Here is a 22,853-nt window from a genome sequence, read left to right as displayed (position 1 = left end):
GCCTTAGCCCAGCAGTGGAACATTAAGGCTGTTACTGTACATGCAATTTTTAACGAAATAATTCACTTCCTTACACAAATCTTCAATGAACGTTGAACATTATCTGAATTAGCGTTAACAATAAAATACAAAATTAAGCAATACATTACAACAACCGTTTAGTGTGAAACATTCAAGCCCATTTCTATGTAAAATAGTTCGGTTGTCGAAACGTCCATCTTATTTACTGTATTGATAAATTTATCTATGTTTAGAACTGTGTTAATCGTGTAGTTTATAACGAAATTACGATAAAACAGTGTAACTCGTTGAGTCGTTGCAAACACAATAAAATCAAATGTATCTGTTACATTGAGCGACTTATTTATTTAAGTGGTTTACGGCTCACCACCCGTGGGGAACTATTTTTGAAGACCACACATTTATTTGACCATTAAATTTGACCTCCGTATATATTTACTGTAATGCCTACTTAACGCCTCTATATTGATTTTATTGGGTTCTGTGGGAGTTTAATTGTGGGATTGGAGATAATATAAACAGTTCTCAAGAGAAACAATTGTTTTTATTTCGTATTTAACATTCGGTCATACGATTTGGTGCTAACGAACTTAACGTAAGTTCATTTTATTGCTGCTGTTAGTTACATGCTGTGAACGTGATTTTTGCTTTCGACAGAATACTTTAACCCATTCCACAATATTATGAGAGCTACAAGAAAAATAATAATATGTTGCCACCGCTGAAGGATATTATATATAAATACCACATTACCTACATGATATTTATATTTACTGGTGGTAGGGCTTTGTGCAAGCTCGTCTGGGTAGGTACCACCCACTCATCAGATATTCTACCGCAAAACAGCAATACTTGATATTGTTGTGTTCCGGTTTGAAGGGTGAGTGAGCCAGTGTAATTACAGGCACAAGGGACATAAAATCTTAGTTCCCAAGGTTGGTGGCGTATTTGATATGTAAGCGATGGTTGACATTTCTTACAATGCCAATGTCTAAGAGCGTTGGTGACCACTTACCATCAGGTGGCCCATATGCTCGTCCGCCTTCCTATTCTATAAAAAAAAAAAAATAATATTTATACATAATGCCCTTACCTGCTCTTCTGATCAAGATGCACGTACCTAAAGCTTGGTCCCGCGCCACGGTGTACGGGAATAATTTTACTGATGGTAGACCTTAGTGCAAGCTCGTCTGGATAGGTACTACCCACTCATCAGACATTCTACAACAAAGCAGCAGTAATTGGTATTATTGTGTTCCGATTTGAGTTCCGAGTGAGCCACTGTAAAAAGAACATAACATCTTAGTTTCCAAGGTTGGTGGTGCATTGGCGATGTAAGCGATGGTTAACATTTCTTAGAATGCCCCTGTTTATGGGCATTGGTGACGACTTACCATCAGGTGGCCCTTTTGCTCATCCTCCTACCTATTTTATAAAAATAAAAATGAAGCGTTCCTGTGCTTGCGCACAATATACCTATATATGTACTATGTCTCCTGCGCAGCTGGTTATTCTGTTCTCGGTCAGAAAGTCAATACCTACCAAACCATCCAGATCTGTGTGGATGTTAAGCCAAGTATGCAAATATGACAGTTAGTCACAATATGTATTATAATGATTTATAACATCATCATTATCATTTGCTTATAATTTTCCTATTTACATATTAGGGGTCTAGCTCTGCGCAGTATGAAACTCCAAGAACTCCAAAAAAACGTTTCGTAGACAGCTGACCGTCAGCCTGATGTCAAATATAATTTTTGTGCTTTTGCAGATTGTTTCGCTGCCACCATATAATAGGGTGAAACGATTAAGTGTTTGATTGAGTTCATCTAGCGTCAAGCAAACTATTCTATACATATAACTACTAAAAAACGCGTTCTCCCTCTAATTTAATAACCGCCATTTTGTTGCTGGACAGAAAGGTAAGGTAAATTAATTAATTATTAGCGCGACTTGTGATTTGTTGAATGCGTTCAAATGTGTTATTTGGATTTTTAAGAGTAATTGAGTGAGTTAGTTACATCAATTTATATAAATTGGTGTTCTATTTTTAAAAAGACCAATTCAAGGTTTTGTAAAAATCAGTTCAATTTCACTTCTGAATGCAAAATATCGTAGACAGAGAAACTAATCTCTGTCCACGCTAAATATACAATAAAAAATTGCATTAGGCGACATCTATGAACAAAGTAAGTGCATAATATCTAAATTAATTTTTATGCAGAACGAACGCCATCTTCAGGATATTGTTCAAATATATTTACTTATATATTTAATTGGACATATTAATGTTTATTGGAAAATAAATATTATATTATTTCAATAAATAACAATCTTAATATCAACTAGGATATAAAAAATGTGTTACTTATTATTATATTTTATTACATTATAAATATTTGTAAAAGTATCCGATTTAATGAAAGAACAAAAAGAAAGATTGTCTGAAAAGGAGTAATGGAATGGACGGAAAAATGACGTTTGTCGACAGTTTTGCTTTGTTATCGTGCCGAATAATTTCAACATTTTTTAAGAGACAAAATTTATTGTGTGTTAGTGCGAGTAATTTTCATATGGATAATAAAGATGAAATAAAATCAAATATGGAAATTGTTAACATACCACCAATTATTTCCACTTACCGGCAAGCATTGCATACTTTTGATGAGAAATTTAAAAGCGATATTTCGACCAACTTGAATAAGTTAAAACAAATGATGGATAATTTAAAAGCCGATGACCTAGGTTTTGATCAAAATCTTAATAACCCTTCAACGTGGAAAAGACCAAATAAAGCGCCTTGCACATACATCGAAGTGTTTCAAAATAGTTTAGTGAACATGAGTATATTTGTGTTAAAACCCGGGTTCAAAATGCCTTTACACGATCACCCGCATATGCATGGACTATTAAAAGTAATTTCTGGTGCTGTAAGAATAAGAAGTTTTACCGAATATCCATTAACGGAAATAGTAAGCTCTTTGGACTTCGCTGCTCGAGCGAAACACGAAGCTGCGCGTATAGCTCAAGGTATTCACAAACGTAGAAGATTATTTGCTAAAATATCACAAGACATTATATGTCAGGCTAATTCTGCAACATGTGTTCTGACTCCTACTTTATCTAATTACCACGAAATAGAAGCTTTAAATATGCCAGCTGCGTTTTTTGATATTCTATCGCCACCTTACAATACGTTAATACAGGAAGTAGGTCCAAGAAGATGTGGATACTATTATGTAGCAAATGAGATAAGTACAAACGTTGTAGAATTACAAGAAACTGATGTGCCAGAATGTTTTTATTGTGATCAAGCACCATACTTAGGGCCTATGCTTATATAGCCATAGATTATTTAGAAATGACAAAAATAGAATTCTTAGATAATTTGAAAGTTACCAAGAAAACGAGGTTGTTGTTATGATCTCTATTGTCGAAAGTAACTTGCAACATTTAGTGCAAATAATTTTGTGCCTTTTAAATATTAATGCCAATAAAAATATTCTTAGATGAAAAGACTTAGGTAGCGTTTTGGGTGTATTTGTAAAAGCTTGTCAAATTCAATACAAGTTACCATCTGGTTACAAAATTGTGTCTTAATTCAATCAATCAATTAGATTAAATCAAATATATTAATAACAACACTGAATTGTATTATTTTGAAGAATATCTCAAGACACATTGTTCTATACTAATTTTCACATATTTTTGTAGATATGATGTTGAATTTTAACATAAGTATGAGAATGTTGCTGTTATTAAAATATTTGCTGACATAATCTAAACTAAGATAATAAAATACATAGTCAGAAATGTAAGAGTATGTTTAAAGCTCATAAATAATGCAAATACTGTGCTAACAATTTGAAAGAAAGCTAAAATGCTTCATAAAGCACAATACTGTATTAAAATCATTTAACCAAACAATACAGAATGTTATTTTGTACCAAATATAAACAATGTTACAATAATATGTGTTCAATAAGCAACAAAACCAAATCTGATATAAAACTATATATTCTAAAATTCATCCTTTCTATCATCAACTCACCAATCAGTCGAGATGGCTTAGTGGATAGAAGCCATGAATCTGTGAAAAAATTAATAAATAACATTACAACAATTATTTACATACATTTTCTTATTATAATAAACTACAGATAAAATATAAAAATATCTAGAAACAATATTAAAAAAATATATGTTTGTATAATATCAATGTTCTGTCTTAATACACATTGTGTGTGTACATAAAAAAGGTTTTTTAAACATCACACAAATTTTATGAGGCATAGTTAGCCATTTAATTAATATATAAAAGTTTGTAGTTTTAATGACAAAAGGTGTAAGTATTTTAGATAACATATCTGGTATATGTTTTTTTTTAATTAACTGGTTTTTTTTTATCCAATGTCTACCAAAATAAGTAATCTATGCTAATTTTATAAATATTATAATACTTTTTAATAATCAATACTGTTGGTTTTTAAATTGGTGGCTTAATTAATTACGTAATTTAAACCAAGTATGTTAATTATTCTATGATGCATTCCTTATGTGAAGTCTTTTAATGTAAACAATCTTTTGTTTTTTTTTTAATGTATCAAATTCTTTAAGATGTTTCTTTTTCACAAAGATATTTTCCAAATAAAAGATTGCTTACAAAATAAGATATAATGGAAACAATTCAAACAATATTTTTTGGTTTTTGCGCATGAAAAAATATATAAACACAAATATCTTATATTTATTTCATTACATTATGTATATATGCGGACTGCCCAAGATCGGGATGGTTGGCGTTCTATGGGGGAGGCTTTCGTCCAGCAGTGGACGGCAAAAGGCTGAAAAAAAAAAAAAATTATGTATAACTATTTGTTTTCTTCCCAATTGAAAGTGTTTTACAAAGATCATTGAAGTAGTTGCAAGTGTATACTATATTGAAAGTTCATTTATAAAACTAAATATTCAGCAGGTTGACACCATGAAATACAATGGAATGCTTTTAAAGCCTTAATTGTTTATTTTTTGATATAGTTATTTGAATTAATTAATTACATATTTAAATGCATGTTATTTACTAAGTAAGACGAAGCATCTAGTTTATTCCATCACATTAGGATAACATTCCAATTTCAAAAAGTTCAATTAGAATCAATTGGATTATGGCTTATAAAATAAGGCAATTTTGTAAATTATCACCTGATCTCTATATTGTATTAAATTTTACAGTCATGTTCAATATACACTTATTAAATGTAAATACACATGTATATATATATATATATATATATATATATAGTGTTTTCACATTTAAATATATTTTCTTAGAGTTAAGTTAATTGGTTCTCGTTAATAAAATCTTAAAATTTGTTGCTATTCATGTTTTTTATTTCTCTCTATTAATACAATATAACGGTGATTATATTAATAATATAATTTTGATTATATATGTACGATGCTATTCACATGATTAGGGCGGCCCAATAATATAAAAAAAATCCATTTAACAATTAAAACCTATTTTTATTCGTAGTACTATGCGTTAGCGCATCGTTATCCAATTTGTGTTGTTGTTGTTATAGCGTCCGTAAAAGTGCTTTTACTTTAGTACCATCAACAGCGTATCAGATATTTAATTACAACAAATATTTAGACATTGCAACAATATAAAAAAATCTTCTAATAGTTAGGGACACAAATGATGATGCCAAAAATCTGTTTGTTGTTTTTATTTTAGTCTAGAAAAAAGAATGTTCAAAACTTGGAATATTCGATAAGAGAGGACGAGACGTGATTAAGTAAATAAGTATGAGTTATCACTCATCTCTAATTATTTTGCGTATTTTTATAATCCAAATATCGTAATCGAACACAATTTTCAGTGTTTTCTTCTTTTTATTGAATACGTTTTGCCTTTAATCTGTAAATACTTAGGTAGGTAAATAATAAAAAGCAACAATAATATTAATGATTTATTGAAACAGTACAGCATGACTTGAACACACAATTGCACGTAAATATTAAACAATCATTTAAAATTATAATGAAGAGGAGATTTTTTTTCACAATAAGAATAAGGCATAACATTTCTTTTAGCACCTAATTCAAATATTTAATGTGTCATGTTATAATATTATTTGCGACAATAAAAAATATAACTTGTTAAAAATACATTAAATAAAAATTACTATTAATATTTTTGGTGTATAAGACAAAACTACTCGAAAAAAAATATGTTTATTATAAAAACAATTGTTTATCGCATGCTTGAGATTAACCACACCTAGATCAAAATATAAACGCGATAAATGTGTCACAAATATTGGTATCGTATTTTTATCGCATTTTTGATAAAATACTTTTAGCATATTTCTATGTCTACATAACCATTCGTAAATAAAAAAAAAAATGGAAAAAACAGTTGCCCAATTGTTTTTTATTTTAATACTTTACTAATTTATCAAATGCTGTATGGAATTAAGAATAACACTTTTATCTCTAAATTCAATGAATTATTAACAAAAAATATATAAAAAACAGTATGTATGAGAAATAAAAATTAGCTACCACGGATAAGGTTATACTATTTTTCTTATATAGTAAAAATATAACCGGATTTATACCGCATACATTATTCTTTTAAATTAATTTGAAAGTGAAGTTGTGGAGAAAATCTAAAAAAAATTACGTAATTGTTTAAAAAATTATTATCTTATAGTACTAATTTGTTTATTTAAAAATAAAATGAACTTATAATTATACTTGAAATAATAAAAAAAAACCTATTAGAAGTTATTAATGTTTAAGGTCTTTAGTATGCGAGGCTTTTATGGAATCCAAACAGCACTTTAGAATACCAATAAAATTAAAAAAGTTTATATAAAATTAATATAAATCATTATTAATAACTTTTTAAAACAAGCAACATGATTATTTTAAACATGGAACACAATAACAAATATTGTAATTTCAAAATGGCCGCCAAATAAATGCAAATTACAGTTAGAACTTCTTTGTAGTTTTTTTTTTTTTAAATTATATTATTTTCATGTAAAGTAATTGGCAGTTGTTATAATATATTAATACTTTTACCATGACCAAAAATATAAATGTTATTGTTGTTTTATTTAGCGTCGAATGGAAAAGACCTTAATTAAATACATATATATATTATATTACTTTTAAAGTATAATGTACACTGTTCCCTTTTTAATCATTGCATACAAACTTAATTATAAATTGTGATATTATATTTTGTTAATATTCTATAGACTATTTGTTTTGTCTGGAAATTATGATAATATATTTAGATGGTAATCATGTTATTTCAGTTCTTCGTCTGGATTGCACAAGTCATAAATAAAATCATTTTTTTATTTTAAATAAAAATTAATTAAAAAAGTCATACATACAAATAAAATTAACATAATACAAATTAAACTCGATTTTGGTTTTTTAATTGACTACATATTTGTTTGAAAGTATTATTTCCACCATAACATACTATATAAGCAGTTTTTATCTTACTTATTCATACAACCTTTTATAAAACTTTTATTTTGTGCATAAAATTATAATACAGAAAATCAAATTATTCATCAAAAATTAGTAAAAGAAATTCGAAATATACTCGACTAGTAAAGCGTTGTATTGTTTATAATCTCATCAGACTAGTTACTTTCACAGACATCATTAAACAAAGTTTTTTTTATTATTTAGTGCTCTCAAATTCTATTAAATTGGACGGTGAAAAACAAAGTTACATTTACCCCTTTCCGAAAGTCTATAATTTTTTTGTATCATCTTACAATATAAAGAATAATATGGCAGCTCTAGTTCGAATATCACATTTAATTTTAATTCGTGTTGAAATATTTTAATTGTTTATGTTGATCGATACTTAAATTACTATTAAAATTTGCGACACGACTGAAAATGACATTAATATCAGATCCACAATAGCTAAATTGGGTATTTTAATTAAAGGCAATTATTTAAATATATTTCAAAAATTAAATTAAGATATATGTTTATGCTAGTACAAATGACACGCCGACGTCAGAGCGCATATGACGTCATGGCTCTTTCCAAAGGCAACAATACTGCATATTTCAGTGACTGCATTTCTATTTGAATTATTCTCAGTATTCTTCCATATTTGGATACATTATAATAAAATAATCTTCACATTACAATAAGACGTTTTTATTTTATAATAATATTTTAATACGCAAGGAATAAACGTCACTTTAAGGTCATGTTTTCTACTTGGTCATCTATATACTAATGATTAATATTGATTAAAAATGTCTAATAAAATAAGATGAAATATAATGAAAACGTTTAGAAAGTACTATGCCAATTGGGTCGTATGAGTTATGATTTAATAATATTTTCAGATCACTATAATGTAGATATTAAATAAACTATTCAGGTAATTCCGGCCTATCACCGACTCCTCCGGCTAAATCGAAAACTGCTTGGGCGACTTCGGCTGCCAATTTATCTGCTGACTGTAAACAAGAAAAATATTATGAATATTTGAAAAAAGGTAGGTCATTAAATATAAATAATGGAGATATATATATATATATATATATTTACGGGTGGTAGGGCTTTGTGCAAGCTCGTCTGGGTAGGTACCACCCACTTATCAGATATTCTACCGCAAAACAGCAATACTTGATATTGTTGTCCGGATTGAAGGGTGAGTGAGCCAGTGTAATTACAGGCACAAGAGACATAAAATCTTAGTTCCCAAGGTTGGTGGCGCATTGGCTATGTAAGCGATGCTTGACATTTCTTACAATACCAATGTCTAAGGGCGTTTGGTGACCACTTACCACCAGGTGGCCCATATGCTCGTCAGCCTTCCTATTCTATTAATATATATTTGCATATATTGATTTATATAATACGGGCTAAATATAAATAGTGAAATTAAGCGATTTGTAAATAAAACTGATTTACTTTTACTAGGTAATCTATTGCTATAATATGTACGGTATAATGTTTATGCTAACCTCCTGCGTGTCCGCCTCAGAGTACACTCGCACTACGTCCTCAGTTCCGGACGGCCGGACGAACGATCTACCGCTTGTGTATTTTGACACTAGCTCGTTTATCTTCGTTTGTAAACCCTCGGGAGCCGTGCATTGCTGTTCGGCGTCAGTCGTTGAGATTGCATTTCGATCCTAAAATTATAAGAGTTTATTGACTATTTAACGATATCTCAGTTGCATATATGTATTATACTGTTTATGGATAAAATGTAGCTTTTGGTTCTCTTATTTAATTTGAATATAGATCGAAGAAATGATGATAATAGTGTCTAAAAAAGCCCAGTTACAGATGCTGGGACTTTTGTAATCGTCAGTGTTGGCAGTTGGCACTAATTTGCTTGGAATAACAAGAACTACAATTGGTCAGTAAGGTCTAACTTTAATAACGATATGCCAACACTACATTTAATGTCTATGTTTGTACACATATGCCGCACACCAAGACATCTCTAGTACAAAATCCGCTTAATCGGCCAGGAGGATATCACCAATGCTTTTATTAGAACATTGACCTTGAGCTGTGACTCACCTGCACGGTGACCTTGAGCTGCCGGCAGGGCAGGTCGCGGTAGAGCGCGGCCCAGGCGCGCACGTCCATCCCGCGCGCGCGCAGCACGCTCTCCACGAGGAACAGGTCCGATATGGCGTCGCCCACCGTCTCGTTGGTCACGTCGATGAAGTTCAACAGCAGCGCAGCCGCTTTCCTTTGTTCCGCTTCACTGGAGTAATAAAAGCCTTAATTTAACATCTTGACATGTTACACGATATTAACATTTATTATAACTTTAAATACCTGGCACAGCTTCAGTAGAATATGTATTTAATTAATTACGTCAAGCCCGTCATATAGTGACAAAATATAACCTTAATACATTGTCATATTAAAAAAAAACGGTAAATACACTCTTTGTCTTTAATAAGTATTTTCATTTATATGTACATTTGATATGTAGATATTTATATTTATATGTCTGGTCTTGCTGAATACTTGTTTTCATTACAAATAAAGATCTTTCTATTACCAGTCAGTACTAGAAACAGAAAAATTTATAACATACCCTTCTTCAGCGATCTTCCTGACTACATTCTTGGCTTCTTTGCTGTAAACGACAGTCCCGTGACCATTCGCCTCGAAATATATCCCGATGTCGTACGACAGCGCTGCGTGGTGGAGATGTTTTACACCAGTCTTCACGCACGTCACTGGAATTTTCTAGAAGAGACCATATTTATCTTATATGATATGAACAGATTTGCGATGTTGGGATTAAATGATGCGACTCGTTGGTTCCAAGTCCACTTTAATAATGTTTTATGTACTTAAGAGGCATAGCAACTTACACACACTACAGATTAATAAAGCTTGAAATTAACCAATTTTAATACGCTAAGAATAATTTTTAATATTTTTATATTTAATTTTCTAATTGCCGTTGACATGTGGTTTGCATCTTTGGTGTATATTTATCTTGTTTGATCGCGTTATTTAATTTCTGCATTTTTTTTTCAATCAACAATCAAAACATCATGATTACAATTTAAATGTGTTTTATGAATTGTAAATTAAAAGTATAAATAAAAAACGACAGTGTGCTTAACTGCTTACCAGATCCTGAGTAATGTAGCGTGTGGAAGCACCATTAGCGTACGCGGTTTGAACAAGTCCGAGGCGAAGCTCTGGCGCTCCGCAGGACTTCAACAGCTCCGTTATATAGCTCGCTAGGAGGATCGCGATCTGGTCTCCGTCGAGTAAATGCATTTCATTTCTGAAATTAAGCGACAGTTGTTTACAAAAATATAAATAGAATTATAGGGCATTCGCGGGTATTAGTTGGTTCAATATTAATTTATATAAAAATGGATGTAAGTATGTAATCTGTTTGACATAAATAAACTGTGTTAAAATTTATTAATCACAAACGTTTTACCAATTAACATTAAAGTTTTTTTTAGTGTAGGTAGGCGGACGAGCATAAGGGCCACCTGATGGTAAGTGGTCATCAACGCCCATAGACATTGGCATCGTAAGAACCATCGCTTATATCGCCAATGCGACACCAACCTTGGGAAGTAAGTTGTGACGTCCCTTGTGCCTGTAATTACAGTGACTCACTCACCCTTCAAACCGGAACACAACAATACCAAGTACTGCTGTTTTGCGGTAGAATATGTGATAAGTGGGTGGTACCTACCCAGACGAGTTTGCACAAACCCTACCACCAGTAATAAGTAAGTAAGTACATATATATGTGTCATGGATAATGTTTATACTATATACTTCGCTGTAACTCGGTGCAAGATTACACTGCAGCACATAATCCTTCATACTGTTCAACCGACAGACAAATATGCATACAAAGGTACTAGCTATTGCTAGTAAATTATATTTATTTATTAAGACTATACATACTTGTCATCCAAATAATAATATACAAGACGATCTCCATCCCCATCAAGTGAAGCCACTCTTTGATATGGCACATGTTCAACTCCAACCGGTGGTTTCTGGGATACTTTGACGAAATCCGCACCACACTGGAAAAAAAAATATACACAATAGAAAAAAATATTAAAACTTGCGATTTAGTAAGTTTAGAGTGGTAGAAAACTTTGTGATAAGTGAGCACTTTTGTATGACATGACGTAACATATGACTGAAAATGAGTAAAGTGAGTGAGTGAGCGAAATCAGATTTTTAAAAGAAAATTAACAATGCCTGTTTTAAGGAAATTACTTATATTTCTATTTAATAATAATGTTCTCCAGACCGATTTCGGCCACGGCGGCCAATCTCAAGAGACATTAGCCAACTACACAGGAGATATTATAGTGCACAAGTGTGTGCGCCATAACAGGTGCACTCTCTATTCCCTAACTCTCACAATCCGATGGGACGGCAATCCGACACGACCGGAATGAGTTCAGGCGCAGGACTAACGGCTTTACGTGCTTTCCGAGGCACGGGAGTATCCACACTTCCAACTTCCAGACCCCGGGCTGCTACTGAGAATTTTCTGACGGAAAAACCCAATAAATTTTTATTGGCCCGACCTGGGAATTGAACCCATGACTGCTCCGCGTCTGCTGCCATCAAGTCACTAGGCCAACGAGGCAGTCATTCCTAATTACCGCTCCACTTAAGCGCAAAGCTTGTGTTAGGAGTGGGGACGATAATAACCCAAGGGGTCAGGACCGAACCCTATTAGATTTTTATTTGCCAGCTAAACCATTGCGCTGTTGACGTTGCTATTAGTTCATACTGTATTGTTCATATTGTATTCATATAGTATGAGCATAGGTTTTCTTTTGAAGATACAGCTCCGACCTTATTTTACTACATTGCTCCAATTCAAATTTAAGAACACACATATATAGCCCGTTCCAACCACAAAAAGAGTAAATAAAAACAAATTTGACATCCATTTGACACAATATCATTGGTTGAGATCTTGAATAAAAAATAAAAAATCTGTTTAGTTAAAACACGTATATATAAATAAGTATGTATATCCCTTTAAAAATAAGAAAGAAATGTCATTTTTTATTATAAACGTGTAAAGAGTTTGTATTACATTTAAAAATATATATAATTTTCAAATTCATTTGTTAATTCTTTTGTTACTTTCTTTTGTTTTCTTCTTTTTTGTTATGTCACATTGTTCTTATACATTACATGTCTCAACCGAATATTCCAAACAAAATCTTTGATATTCACTATGGATTCGCGTAAAAATCGCGTTTAGAATGTTCTCGAAGTTGTAATCAGAACTTTGGAGGTAAGATTAATGTGTTTTTAAGTTGTAGTGTTGTGTTATAAAAAAGCTTAAATTAATCAAGAACTGTTTGCAGTAAATACAGCAGAGCCATTAGTAAATCGTGTGAAATAAGTAAATCTAAGATTTGTTTATATTCATTCCTTGATTGGAATAGGCTAATAATAGGCTTTTTACTGGTGGTAGGGCTTTGTGCAAGCTCGTCTGGGTAGGTACCACCCACTCATCAGATATTCTACCGCAAAACAGCAATACTTGATATTGTTGTGTTCCGGTTTGAAGGGTGAGTGAGCCAGTGTAATTACAGGCACAAGGGACATAAAATCTTAGTTCCCAAGGTTGGTGGCGCATTGGATATGTAAGCGATGGTTGACATTTCTTACAATGCCAATGTCTAAGAGCGTTGGTGACCACTTACCATCAGGTGGCCCATATGCTCGTCCGCCTTCCTATTCTATAAAAAAAAAAAAAACATGAACACATACAGCGGATTTGATGTTTAACTGTCTAACATGAGCACATGAATATTCAGTGGCGCACGGTCAGTTTGAGGATGAAAATCAACATATCTTACATTCAAATTCAATTTTCCGCCATTCCCGCCGAGGTTATAGAGAACCAGATCGAGTTCTCCGTCTAAGCTCTTTTTGATGATGTTCAGTTTCTTCCCTCCTACACCATTAGCGCCGTCGACATAGAGCGTGGTATTGTAGTCGCCGACCACGGGTAACTTCTGGCAGATGTTTTTGAACGCACCGACAATCTTTTCATAATAGCCTGTAAACATTTTATAGACAAAGTCACTTACATTTGTTAGTTTATTTATTTATTTAAAAACTTTTTGCCCACCACATTGAGTAGTATGTATGAGTAATATATATATAAAAATTATAAAATATCTTTTGAAAATTTATTACGGTTTCATTATATATGTTATGGATATTAACCAATTCCATCTTTTTCATTGTCTATGCGATGTGGTATGGTGTAAATAATAAGTTTTGAACTTAACCCACGTTTTAGGTGGGGGGGGGGAGAGTGATTGAGTGTAAGGTATGATAAAAGTACCCTGTACTTCCTTGGGGTTCAAGTTTACTTTATACCAAAACATATCAAATCGGTTCAGAGGTTTAACCGTGAAAGCGTAACAGACAGAGCTACTTTCGCATTTATAATATTAGTGTAGATGTGTGAATGTTCATGTATTCAAGCATTTGTATAAGTGTGAGTACTTATTATTTATTAAAAGTGTATGTAAATTGTATTACCTTCTTCGGTGGGAGTTCCATACGTGTTATCGTTGCGACACTTGACACAGAAGTGCAGCATGGGAGTCGTGACGATGCCAAATTCCTTCGCTGTTCCCTTCAGAGCCATCACTCCGTGAACCGCAGCCGCGGCGAGACGGGGACTTGTATATCTATTTAAATATTAAAAAAATATTATATGTAATTTTTTACTGTGCAATTATATTTAAGTTGAGAAATTGTTATCAAATACATAGTCACATAAAGATTATAAAATCAATGTTGTTTCTACTCAACTAGCAATAATCACCCTAACGAGTCCATCAGAAATGTTCTTGTTAAAAATTAACGAAAATTGAGACGCCTTAATAAATTATTATTATTAAACGTCTATTGTCTATGAAATTTCACTAATACACTAAAATGAAAATATATATATTTTTAAAATATATTATTTTAATAACTACTGAATGTCTTTTTTTTCTTGGCAAAGAATTGACAGATATATTTATATCTTACTCTCTCAAAGCCCATTCACCTCTCACTCGCACACTGTTGCTATCTCTCTATCTATACTCACACCGGCAGGTAAAGAGTATGTATCTATGTATACTCTTTACCTGCCGGTGTGAGTATAGATAGCAACAGTGTGCGAGTGAGAGGTGAATATAGGTGGCATTATTTTTAATCCCATTCTTTATCTGCACGTTATACTCCTTGGTGGTAAGAGGCTTCGTGTCAGCTTGCCGAACAACAATATTTAGTATTGTTATGTCCCGGTTTGGAGGGCGAGCAAGCCAGTGTAGCAACACAAGTGACATAACAAATTTAGTTCCAAATATTGGTGGTATATTGACAATTTAAGGGATGGTTATTATCTCTTATAGCTGGTAATGAGTGGTGGTGATCACTTATAATCAGTTAGCCTATTTGCCAGTCTGCCTAACTATAGCAAATTAAAAAAAAAAAATCGTTACCTTGTATCCATGCCGATGTAGACGCTTGCCTTTAAAGCCATATCCGAGTTCACCTCTTTAATGATTTCGCCGGTTGTTGATTCTAAGTCATTGTCGCTGAAAATAAATAAAAACTCAATTATTATTTTTTTAATATAAGAAAAAATACTTTTTGAAATATTTGTACTAATGAATCGAGTTAATTGTAGACAGAGGAGCACTGAGAAAAGTGAGTGTAATTTAATAAAATTAATGAAACCAATTTTATAACTTCATTAAGACAAAAAGAAATATGTATAGAAAAAATACTAATCTGTTTTATTATATATATATATATATATATATATATACATATATATATATATATATATATATATATATATATATATATATATGTATATATATATATATATAATGACTTCATTACACGACGTCGACCTTTCTCTATAATGTTAAACTTAATTTAAACCTTCTGGAAGATATTTGTGCGTAATTAAGAAAAACTACGGACGAACGTACAGAACGTTATATAGTATATATGTATAATGAACTTGACTTGTTACTGCTGGGCTAAGACCTCCTCTCCCTTTTGAGGAGAAGGTTTGTAGCTTATTCCACCACGCTGCTCCAATGCGGGTTGTGTGTGCGGAGTGGCAGAATTTCAATGAAATTAGACACATGCAGCTTTCCTCACGATGTTTTCCTTCACCGTCAAGCACGAGATGAATCATAAACACAAATTAAGCACATGAAAATTCAGTGGTGCTTGCCCGGGCTTGAACCCACGATCATCGGTAAAGATTCACGCGTTCTTACCACAAGGCCATCTCAGCTTTTCGTAAGTAATTAGCTCATAGGACTAAGGTTTAAGCTCAGGGTTGAATAAATAAAATAGTTTGTCAGCTGGAGTCTAAATTGGTATAACCCATAATTCTACGTCTGAACTCTTTCCGGCCGCGTCGGATTTACCATCCCATTGAAATACGAGAATTGAGTAATAGAGTGCAGTTCTGTTGGCGCATAAACTTGTGTAATATAATATTACCTAAAAAGATGGCTAGTGTAAATATGGCCGCCGTGGCTGATATAAGTCAGGACATCAAAATATTACCTGACATTAGCGAGCCTCGTTGCAATTGCTTCCCAGCTCTGTTCCAACATTTCACCGTCTGGGTCGACGAGTTTCACACCGTTGTCTGGTTCAAGGTTGTGCGAGGCGGTTATCATGATGCCAATAGTGCGACCTTGAAGTAAACGGAATCGATTTACTCGATGTAACAAAAAAAGGGATGAAAGTCATAATAATAAGAATTGACAAAATATAAAAAAAGGTAAAATAACGTAAGTCTTTGTGACGTTATTTCATACTTACATATAAGTAAAATAATGTAACCGCTAAAGTATGCTAAATTAGAGAGATTTTCTCCCTTCTAAGAAATATTGGAGCTCATTCTACTACAAGTACTACACAACATACTATACATTACGCTTTCACAGCGAGCCTTAATCGATAAATCTGACAAAACAGAATTAGTCACATGCAGGTTTCCTTTGAAGGAAAATCCTTCAACGCCGAGCAAGAATTGAATATATATTTATATAACAACTCAACCACATCGAAACTGCGTGGTTCTTGACTGGAACTGGATTTGAACCCGCAACCAACGCTTAAGAATTGATGCATTCAATGAAACTATGCCATCTAAGCTCTAAATAAATAAAAAAAAATTTAAATTCTATATATCTTTTTAAATAACTTAAAGCAGAAGGTGTAGCGCGTTCCGGATAAAGTTTTAGTAGTGTCTGCAGCTTTATTCACTTTAAATTCAGACGTGAATTTCATATTCATGTACCTTATATGTGGTAAGTTATTATTTGTACAGACTAATGACTTCAATATCGAGCTAACTGCAATAACATAACCACTTGCAAGGTCGCAGGTTCGATTGAACGCTAATGACTTTATGCCGTGACATATTTTTTTTAAACTTTTTAAATTATTAAGTGTACAACTCTTATATCTTGGAATAATTTAATTTATAACAAAACAAATGTTCTTACCATTTTTGACTCGAGAACGAAGCACTGCGAGAAGTCCCATACGGTAAACTACATGTTCTAGAAGACTGGCTCTGATTATGAAAAAAAAAAATTAGACCATTTTATTTTTAATTTTTTACATCAAAACTTTTTTATTGACATACATATTACTACAATTAAAGATCTAACAGCATCATCGGTTTAGTGACTACACATTAATCAATGCAGATCCTAAAGTCCTAGATTCGAATCCAATTCAAATCAGGTCTGGTCATAAAAAGTTATAGCAACAGTGACAGCCCGGAGTTAAAATGTCAATCCTGCTATCTTTTCAGTCCAGGTTATTCTCCTTTCCCCTGCCATAATACTAAGTAACTGATAAATTTAACTAAGTGTATCGTTTATTTTATCCCATATTCTAAGCACGAAAATGATTATTGTAACTTATCTATTAATATCACAAGTCTTTGGTCTTGTATGCTTCTTAAAACTCGACATAACTAATAATCTTTCATTATTATTTATGGTGCTTAAGTGTCATTTTTGCATGTCGTGGTTACCAATAAGTATGGCAAGTTTTACCCTTAGACCTATTAGTTTGTTAACTTTTAATTTGTAATTATTACTGTTTGCCATGTTTGATGTCTTGGAGTAATGTAATTTATTAACTTCTTAAGACTCGATATAACTATTAATCGCTGTTAGGATATCCAGCACACATACAGATAATAATAGTATCCTTCTGTCTAATCAAATACATTAAGACTAGTTAGACGTATTGCTAACACTATAAAAGATAGATATATGTCGCGTAATGCTCTGTAGTTTTTATTAAGACCAAAGATTATGCTAGTACATTAATTTGATGTGTGTCTTACGATTAACCGACCATTAGTCCGAACATTAACCAAACTTTTAACTTGAACACAAAAAAATAAAGATGTATTATTACTAATACTAAAAATTACTATACTATTATTAAAAATGAAAGTATTATGTACTAAAACCTTCGGAAACAAATGATACGACTATATGGAAATTGCAAAATTCGAATATATACAGCGGACAAACGCAGTTAATATATCAACCTATTATTCTTAAAAAACAAAAATTCCGTCTGTGATGTCTCTAATTTAAAAAGTACATCTAAATATAAACTATAATTTATTATTTGATATAATTATTTTCCATATATTCTATTTATTGCAGTGAATATCTTAGCAGCATATTTACAGTCTATAATAATAATAATGTCCTCCAGACCAATTTCGGCCACGGCAACCATGGACAATCTCAAGAGAGATTAGCCAACTGCATAGGAGATATTACATATAGTGCAAGCATGTGCGCAAACACAGGTGCACTCTCTTTTCCCTAGCTCTCATAATCCGATGGGACGGCATTCCGACATCACCGGAAAGAGCTTAGGCGCAGGACCAACGGCTTTACGTGCTTTCCGAGGCACGGGAGTGTACACACTTCCAACTTCCAGACTCCAGGCTGCTACTGAGAATTTTCTGACAGAAAAATCCAATAACTTTTGAATGGCCCGACCTGGGAATTAAACCCAGGACCTTCGGATCTACGGCCTTACATCAAGCCACTAGGCATTTACAGTCTATATCTACATTTAAGTATATAAATACTTCATTTTTTAATGTTCAAAAATGGTCTACATTGTTTTCCGCAAAAAAATGCTCAAGCTTAGTAAACATTTAAAAAAAATTCTTAAAAAAGAAATATTTTCACGTAGTTTATTGCCTTCTTTTGTCGTTGAAGTCAACAACCAAGGCACATATCATTATTTTGAACTTGACTCTCATTTCACCATTTATGTTTTTGATGGGACATCATTACTTTTTGTACAGAAATTATCTAGATACTATAACGTTAACTGAGATTTATTATAAATTATTATTTCAATATTTTGCGCACATCAATAGTGTAAGATCATTACTGATAAATAATTATTAATAACGTAATAAATACGAATGTCGACTATACTCTTAGATATGAGAAGTTATAAGTACAAAAACTGATATGTTTGGATTAAAAAAAAATTAAGGGTGGTATTCCACTCGTTATATATTTACGTGAAGACCTTAAAGCCCACATAAAGACCGGCTGTCATCAATTTTGATTGCTAATTCTTACATAACAGGCACTATAAATAAGTGTTCCCAACAGAATCAATTAATTGAAAAATTATAATAAAATGATAAAAATTTACTAGTTTCTGATTTATTCCTTTGTATACGCCCAATTACCTATCTCGATGCCAAATTTGAGCTTTCTAGGTCATCTGAAACTGGGTTAGAGTTTTGATCTATAGGTCAGTCAGTGATAAAAATGACGATTTTTGGACGTTAATATCGAAATAACCGTTTGAGGTGTGTTTATGAAATTTGGAGCACCAAATTTGACATGTTTATGTGAAATAGTTTTTGAGTTATGAGGGGGTCAAAAGTGGCTCCAAATGGTTCGTGTAATATTACACATGGTGCTGCTCGCCAGTTCTGTTAGCTTGAGCTTGGTTTGACACACTACCACGTGTCTAGATAATTGCTAATGATAATTTACAACTAAATTATAATTAGCAATAATTGCATTATCGAATTGTGATTTATTATTGACATGATTATTATTGATAACAATATTGTTAAAAGTTCCGTTGAAATTATTTAATTAAAATTGTTTATGATTTGATGATTCATCTGAATTAATTCTTACGAGCACATGATAAAACTAAATTCAAAATTACAGATTCCGAAGATTCTACTGAGAAAACACAGGAAAGGACTTAGTAGTCAAATTCTTCCAAAAATTAAAATAAAATTGGGCTAATTACTAAGTTCAATTCTAATTAATAAACAGTTACAGTATAAACAGACTCTCAATCTTTAATTTACTAAGTAAATGCCCAAAAATATTGTGATATAGACACATTCATGTTAAATCAATAAATATAAGAAAAAACTTGTACTCATTATAAATAATATAATATAGTTATTTTAATTCTGATTACAACAATAAAGATATAGATTAAATGATTACAAAACCACTGATTACATTAACAAGAACAGTCATTAACTCTTTGCGTAATGATAATTGCACATATTTTTTAGTGATTCGTTACATATGGTTTATATTACCGCAACCGTTTCTGTTCTCACTTCTTTTTTTAACTTTTTATTTTTACTTATGCAACGGTACTAATTGTAAGTTTCTTGTCGTGATATTAAAAAATGTATACATCAGAATCCTATTTGTTAATAAATATTTGTTTGAACTTATCTCTAACTAAACCAATTTAAGATATATATATATATATATATATATATATATATATATATATAATATAATGAACTAGCAGTGTTCCATGACATGGCATTTTCTTTTTTTTTAAATATTCCTACAATTTATTTAGCCTTATCTGGACTGGAATCTCCAGTGTATCTCAATATCAATTTCTTTAAAAAAAATCATTGATTAGTTTTGATAAGGTAACAACAGACAGATTTACTTTTAATTTTTTTTATTTTAGTATATCATTAAAGATTAAATATATTTGTTATTAATATTAAGGCATATTTTATTTTACAAGAACATTAAATAAAAATTCTACTTAGCTAGTAGTCTAGTCTTAGAAATGATAATGTTGAATGTAACTAGACTACTATTACATTTTGCTAAAAATAGAACTAAATATAAATAAAAGAGTATTGATAAGGATATATGAACCCAAAGAATTTAAGTGCTTGGCTAAATGCCAATATACTTCAGACACACCTTTGTAGTGCAAATGTATACTCAATGCATACCTAATTTAATATAATACTGTATGTTATTTTAAATAATGTTTTTTTTTTTGTTGGTTATTTATTATGACTTAATGCCTAAATAAAATGTCTACAAATGTGTACAATAGCTTAGAAATATTTATTGTATAAAAATTAATTGTCACTAAAGCCCTAATTGTTTCTTGTCATGGTTAAAATATATTTACAATTTCACTTTTCTTTATATTTTTAATGAATTAAAATAATTAATCAATTAGTTATTCATTTTAAAGTCTAATTAGATATTGTGTAAGCATTCCTTAATTAATTCCAATGTCAGACTAGCATTACAACATACATAGACATAATTATACAAACAAGGTATTTTTTAATCATTTGCACTTTGTATCTTGTTTCACATATGAACTTTTATTAGATATTGAGACTTGAATGAATCTATTTATTTGTTTTGGTAGTACAAGGAGTCACTGACCATAATATCGGTTACTTCCCGTTATAAATTACACAATAAGTGACTCACGAACTATCCAATATAGAATAGTAAAGTGTAAAAGGATATTCGCATCCTTCGCAAAACCTGCCTACGTGACACTTTGAATAGGTGTGAAAGTAATAACATAATACCATTGTATTGCCCTATTTCAGCTTAAATTTGTTTCATATATAGGAAAAACCCTTTATTGACTTTATATTAATATATAATGACGGCGATTACTCACTTGGTACGGAATCCGGCAGTGCCGTATTGTATGAAAACGTCGGTCGTTTTTGGATGCATTTCTCTAGCGAACGCGTACACCACTCGAAGGCTACTCGGCGGCATTGTGGTTGGTGAAATTAATTTATAAGGCCGCGTAGCACTCAGGTACAATCACTTGGAATCAACAAACTTGATTTCTACATTCCCGCTTTGACAGCGGCACTAGCAAGTTATGACTATTTTTGAAATATCGAAATGTCAATCGGTTAAAGTCTAACCGACCATTAGAAAAAGTTACTACAATTGTCAAAATTATTATACGAAAACGAGAAATACATACCTATTCAATCTTATCACATAATATTCTCCGACTATCTATGCTATAAATTGTCAAACTCAAGTTTCATAAAAGTTCTGCTATTACGCTCTAGATGACGCTACGAAACGTACTGTTAGTGTAGCTACTCAAAAATAGACGACGCTTCGAGCACGCATTATTTGTGATTAATATTTATATGTTGTGTTCAATTTATTATTTTATTTAATTATAATATTGTTCTAGATACTACTACTACTACTACTGTAGTACTACATAGTTTCTGCTCATCATCATTAAACGATTATAAATTTTAAGCCGAATGATCTCATACCATTTGTTTCATCTCTTATATATTACATTGGCAGAATATTTTGCGCTTAAATAGCGTAGACACACACCAGAAAAGGAAAAAAAATAAGGTTTTCAATATGATATATCTCTGTCTGTAGTTCTGTATCTACTTTGCTTGAGTTACTTTAAATGTACAAGAAATGAAGATAAATTTACAGGTACGTATTAAATTAATATTCAAGCTAAAATCTATTGTATCATTGCCAATTTAAAACAACAAAATGCGTTTTTGTATAATTGGAATTAGGTACACGATAAAAATTAAATCTGGAAACTTTATGCTGTCTTGGATATAAATCCTAAAAAAATGTTTGTTGTGCTGGTAATGTTTAAAACGAAATAAAACATTATTATATGCATAACTTTACGTTTTAATACTAAAACGAATAATTTAGTACTCGATAAACATATATATAAAAAGTGACACAACTACTCATTGAGTGTACAAAATATTTAGTCAAGGATTTTTAAAAAGGTAGCATACGTTACTATGTTTAAGGCTATTTGCGGATACGTACCTAATAATAATTTTTAAGAGTGTCAGTCCTATTAAAAATTTTAAAATCACATTAATGGGA

The 22,853-nt window shown here is 31.5% G+C and overlaps 2 protein-coding genes across 2 annotated transcripts; one reads left to right on the top strand and one right to left on the bottom strand.

Moving 5' to 3' along the window:
* The first annotated feature begins 2,172 nt into the window (after positions 1 to 2,172).
* LOC126778250 (2-aminoethanethiol dioxygenase) lies at positions 2,173 to 4,462 on the top strand. Its single transcript, XM_050501738.1, has one exon. The coding sequence runs from the start codon at positions 2,487 to 2,489 to the stop codon at positions 3,366 to 3,368; it is 882 nt and encodes a 293-aa protein (XP_050357695.1). The 5' UTR covers positions 2,173 to 2,486; the 3' UTR covers positions 3,369 to 4,462.
* Positions 4,463 to 6,186: 1,724 nt separating this feature from the next.
* Positions 6,187 to 21,852, bottom strand: LOC126778145 (phosphoacetylglucosamine mutase). Its single transcript, XM_050501560.1, has 12 exons — positions 21,625 to 21,852; positions 17,127 to 17,197; positions 16,177 to 16,309; positions 15,087 to 15,182; positions 14,131 to 14,282; positions 13,437 to 13,639; positions 11,500 to 11,624; positions 10,696 to 10,855; positions 10,148 to 10,302; positions 9,619 to 9,808; positions 9,051 to 9,221; positions 6,187 to 8,540 (listed from the first exon to the last, which is right to left on the bottom strand). Exons 1-12 carry the CDS (start codon positions 21,726 to 21,728, stop codon positions 8,454 to 8,456), a joined length of 1,647 nt encoding a protein of 548 aa, XP_050357517.1. The 5' UTR covers positions 21,729 to 21,852; the 3' UTR covers positions 6,187 to 8,453.
* Between the last annotated feature and the right edge of the window lie 1,001 nt (positions 21,853 to 22,853).

Source organism: Nymphalis io, chromosome 25, assembly GCF_905147045.1.
Source record: "Nymphalis io chromosome 25, ilAglIoxx1.1, whole genome shotgun sequence".
Classification (NCBI taxonomy): Eukaryota; Metazoa; Arthropoda; class Insecta; order Lepidoptera; family Nymphalidae; genus Nymphalis; species Nymphalis io.
The sequence above is the reverse complement of the archived record's forward strand: the minus strand, read 5'-3'. Positions and strand labels throughout refer to the sequence as shown.

Coding starts and splice junctions, on each gene's coding strand:
- LOC126778145 (XM_050501560.1), bottom strand. CDS start 21,728: ATGCCGCCGAGTAGCCTTCGAGTGGTGTACGCGTTCGCTAGAGAAATG. Junction 10,303..10,695: donor GCTACATTACTCAGGATCTG/GTAAGCAGTTAA, acceptor GGTCTCTTCTAG/AAAATTCCAGTGACGTGCGT. Junction 9,222..9,618: donor AGCTCAAGGTCACCGTGCAG/GTGAGTCACAGC, acceptor TTATAATTTTAG/GATCGAAATGCAATCTCAAC.
- LOC126778250 (XM_050501738.1), top strand. CDS start 2,487: ATGGACGGAAAAATGACGTTTGTCGACAGTTTTGCTTTGTTATCGTGC.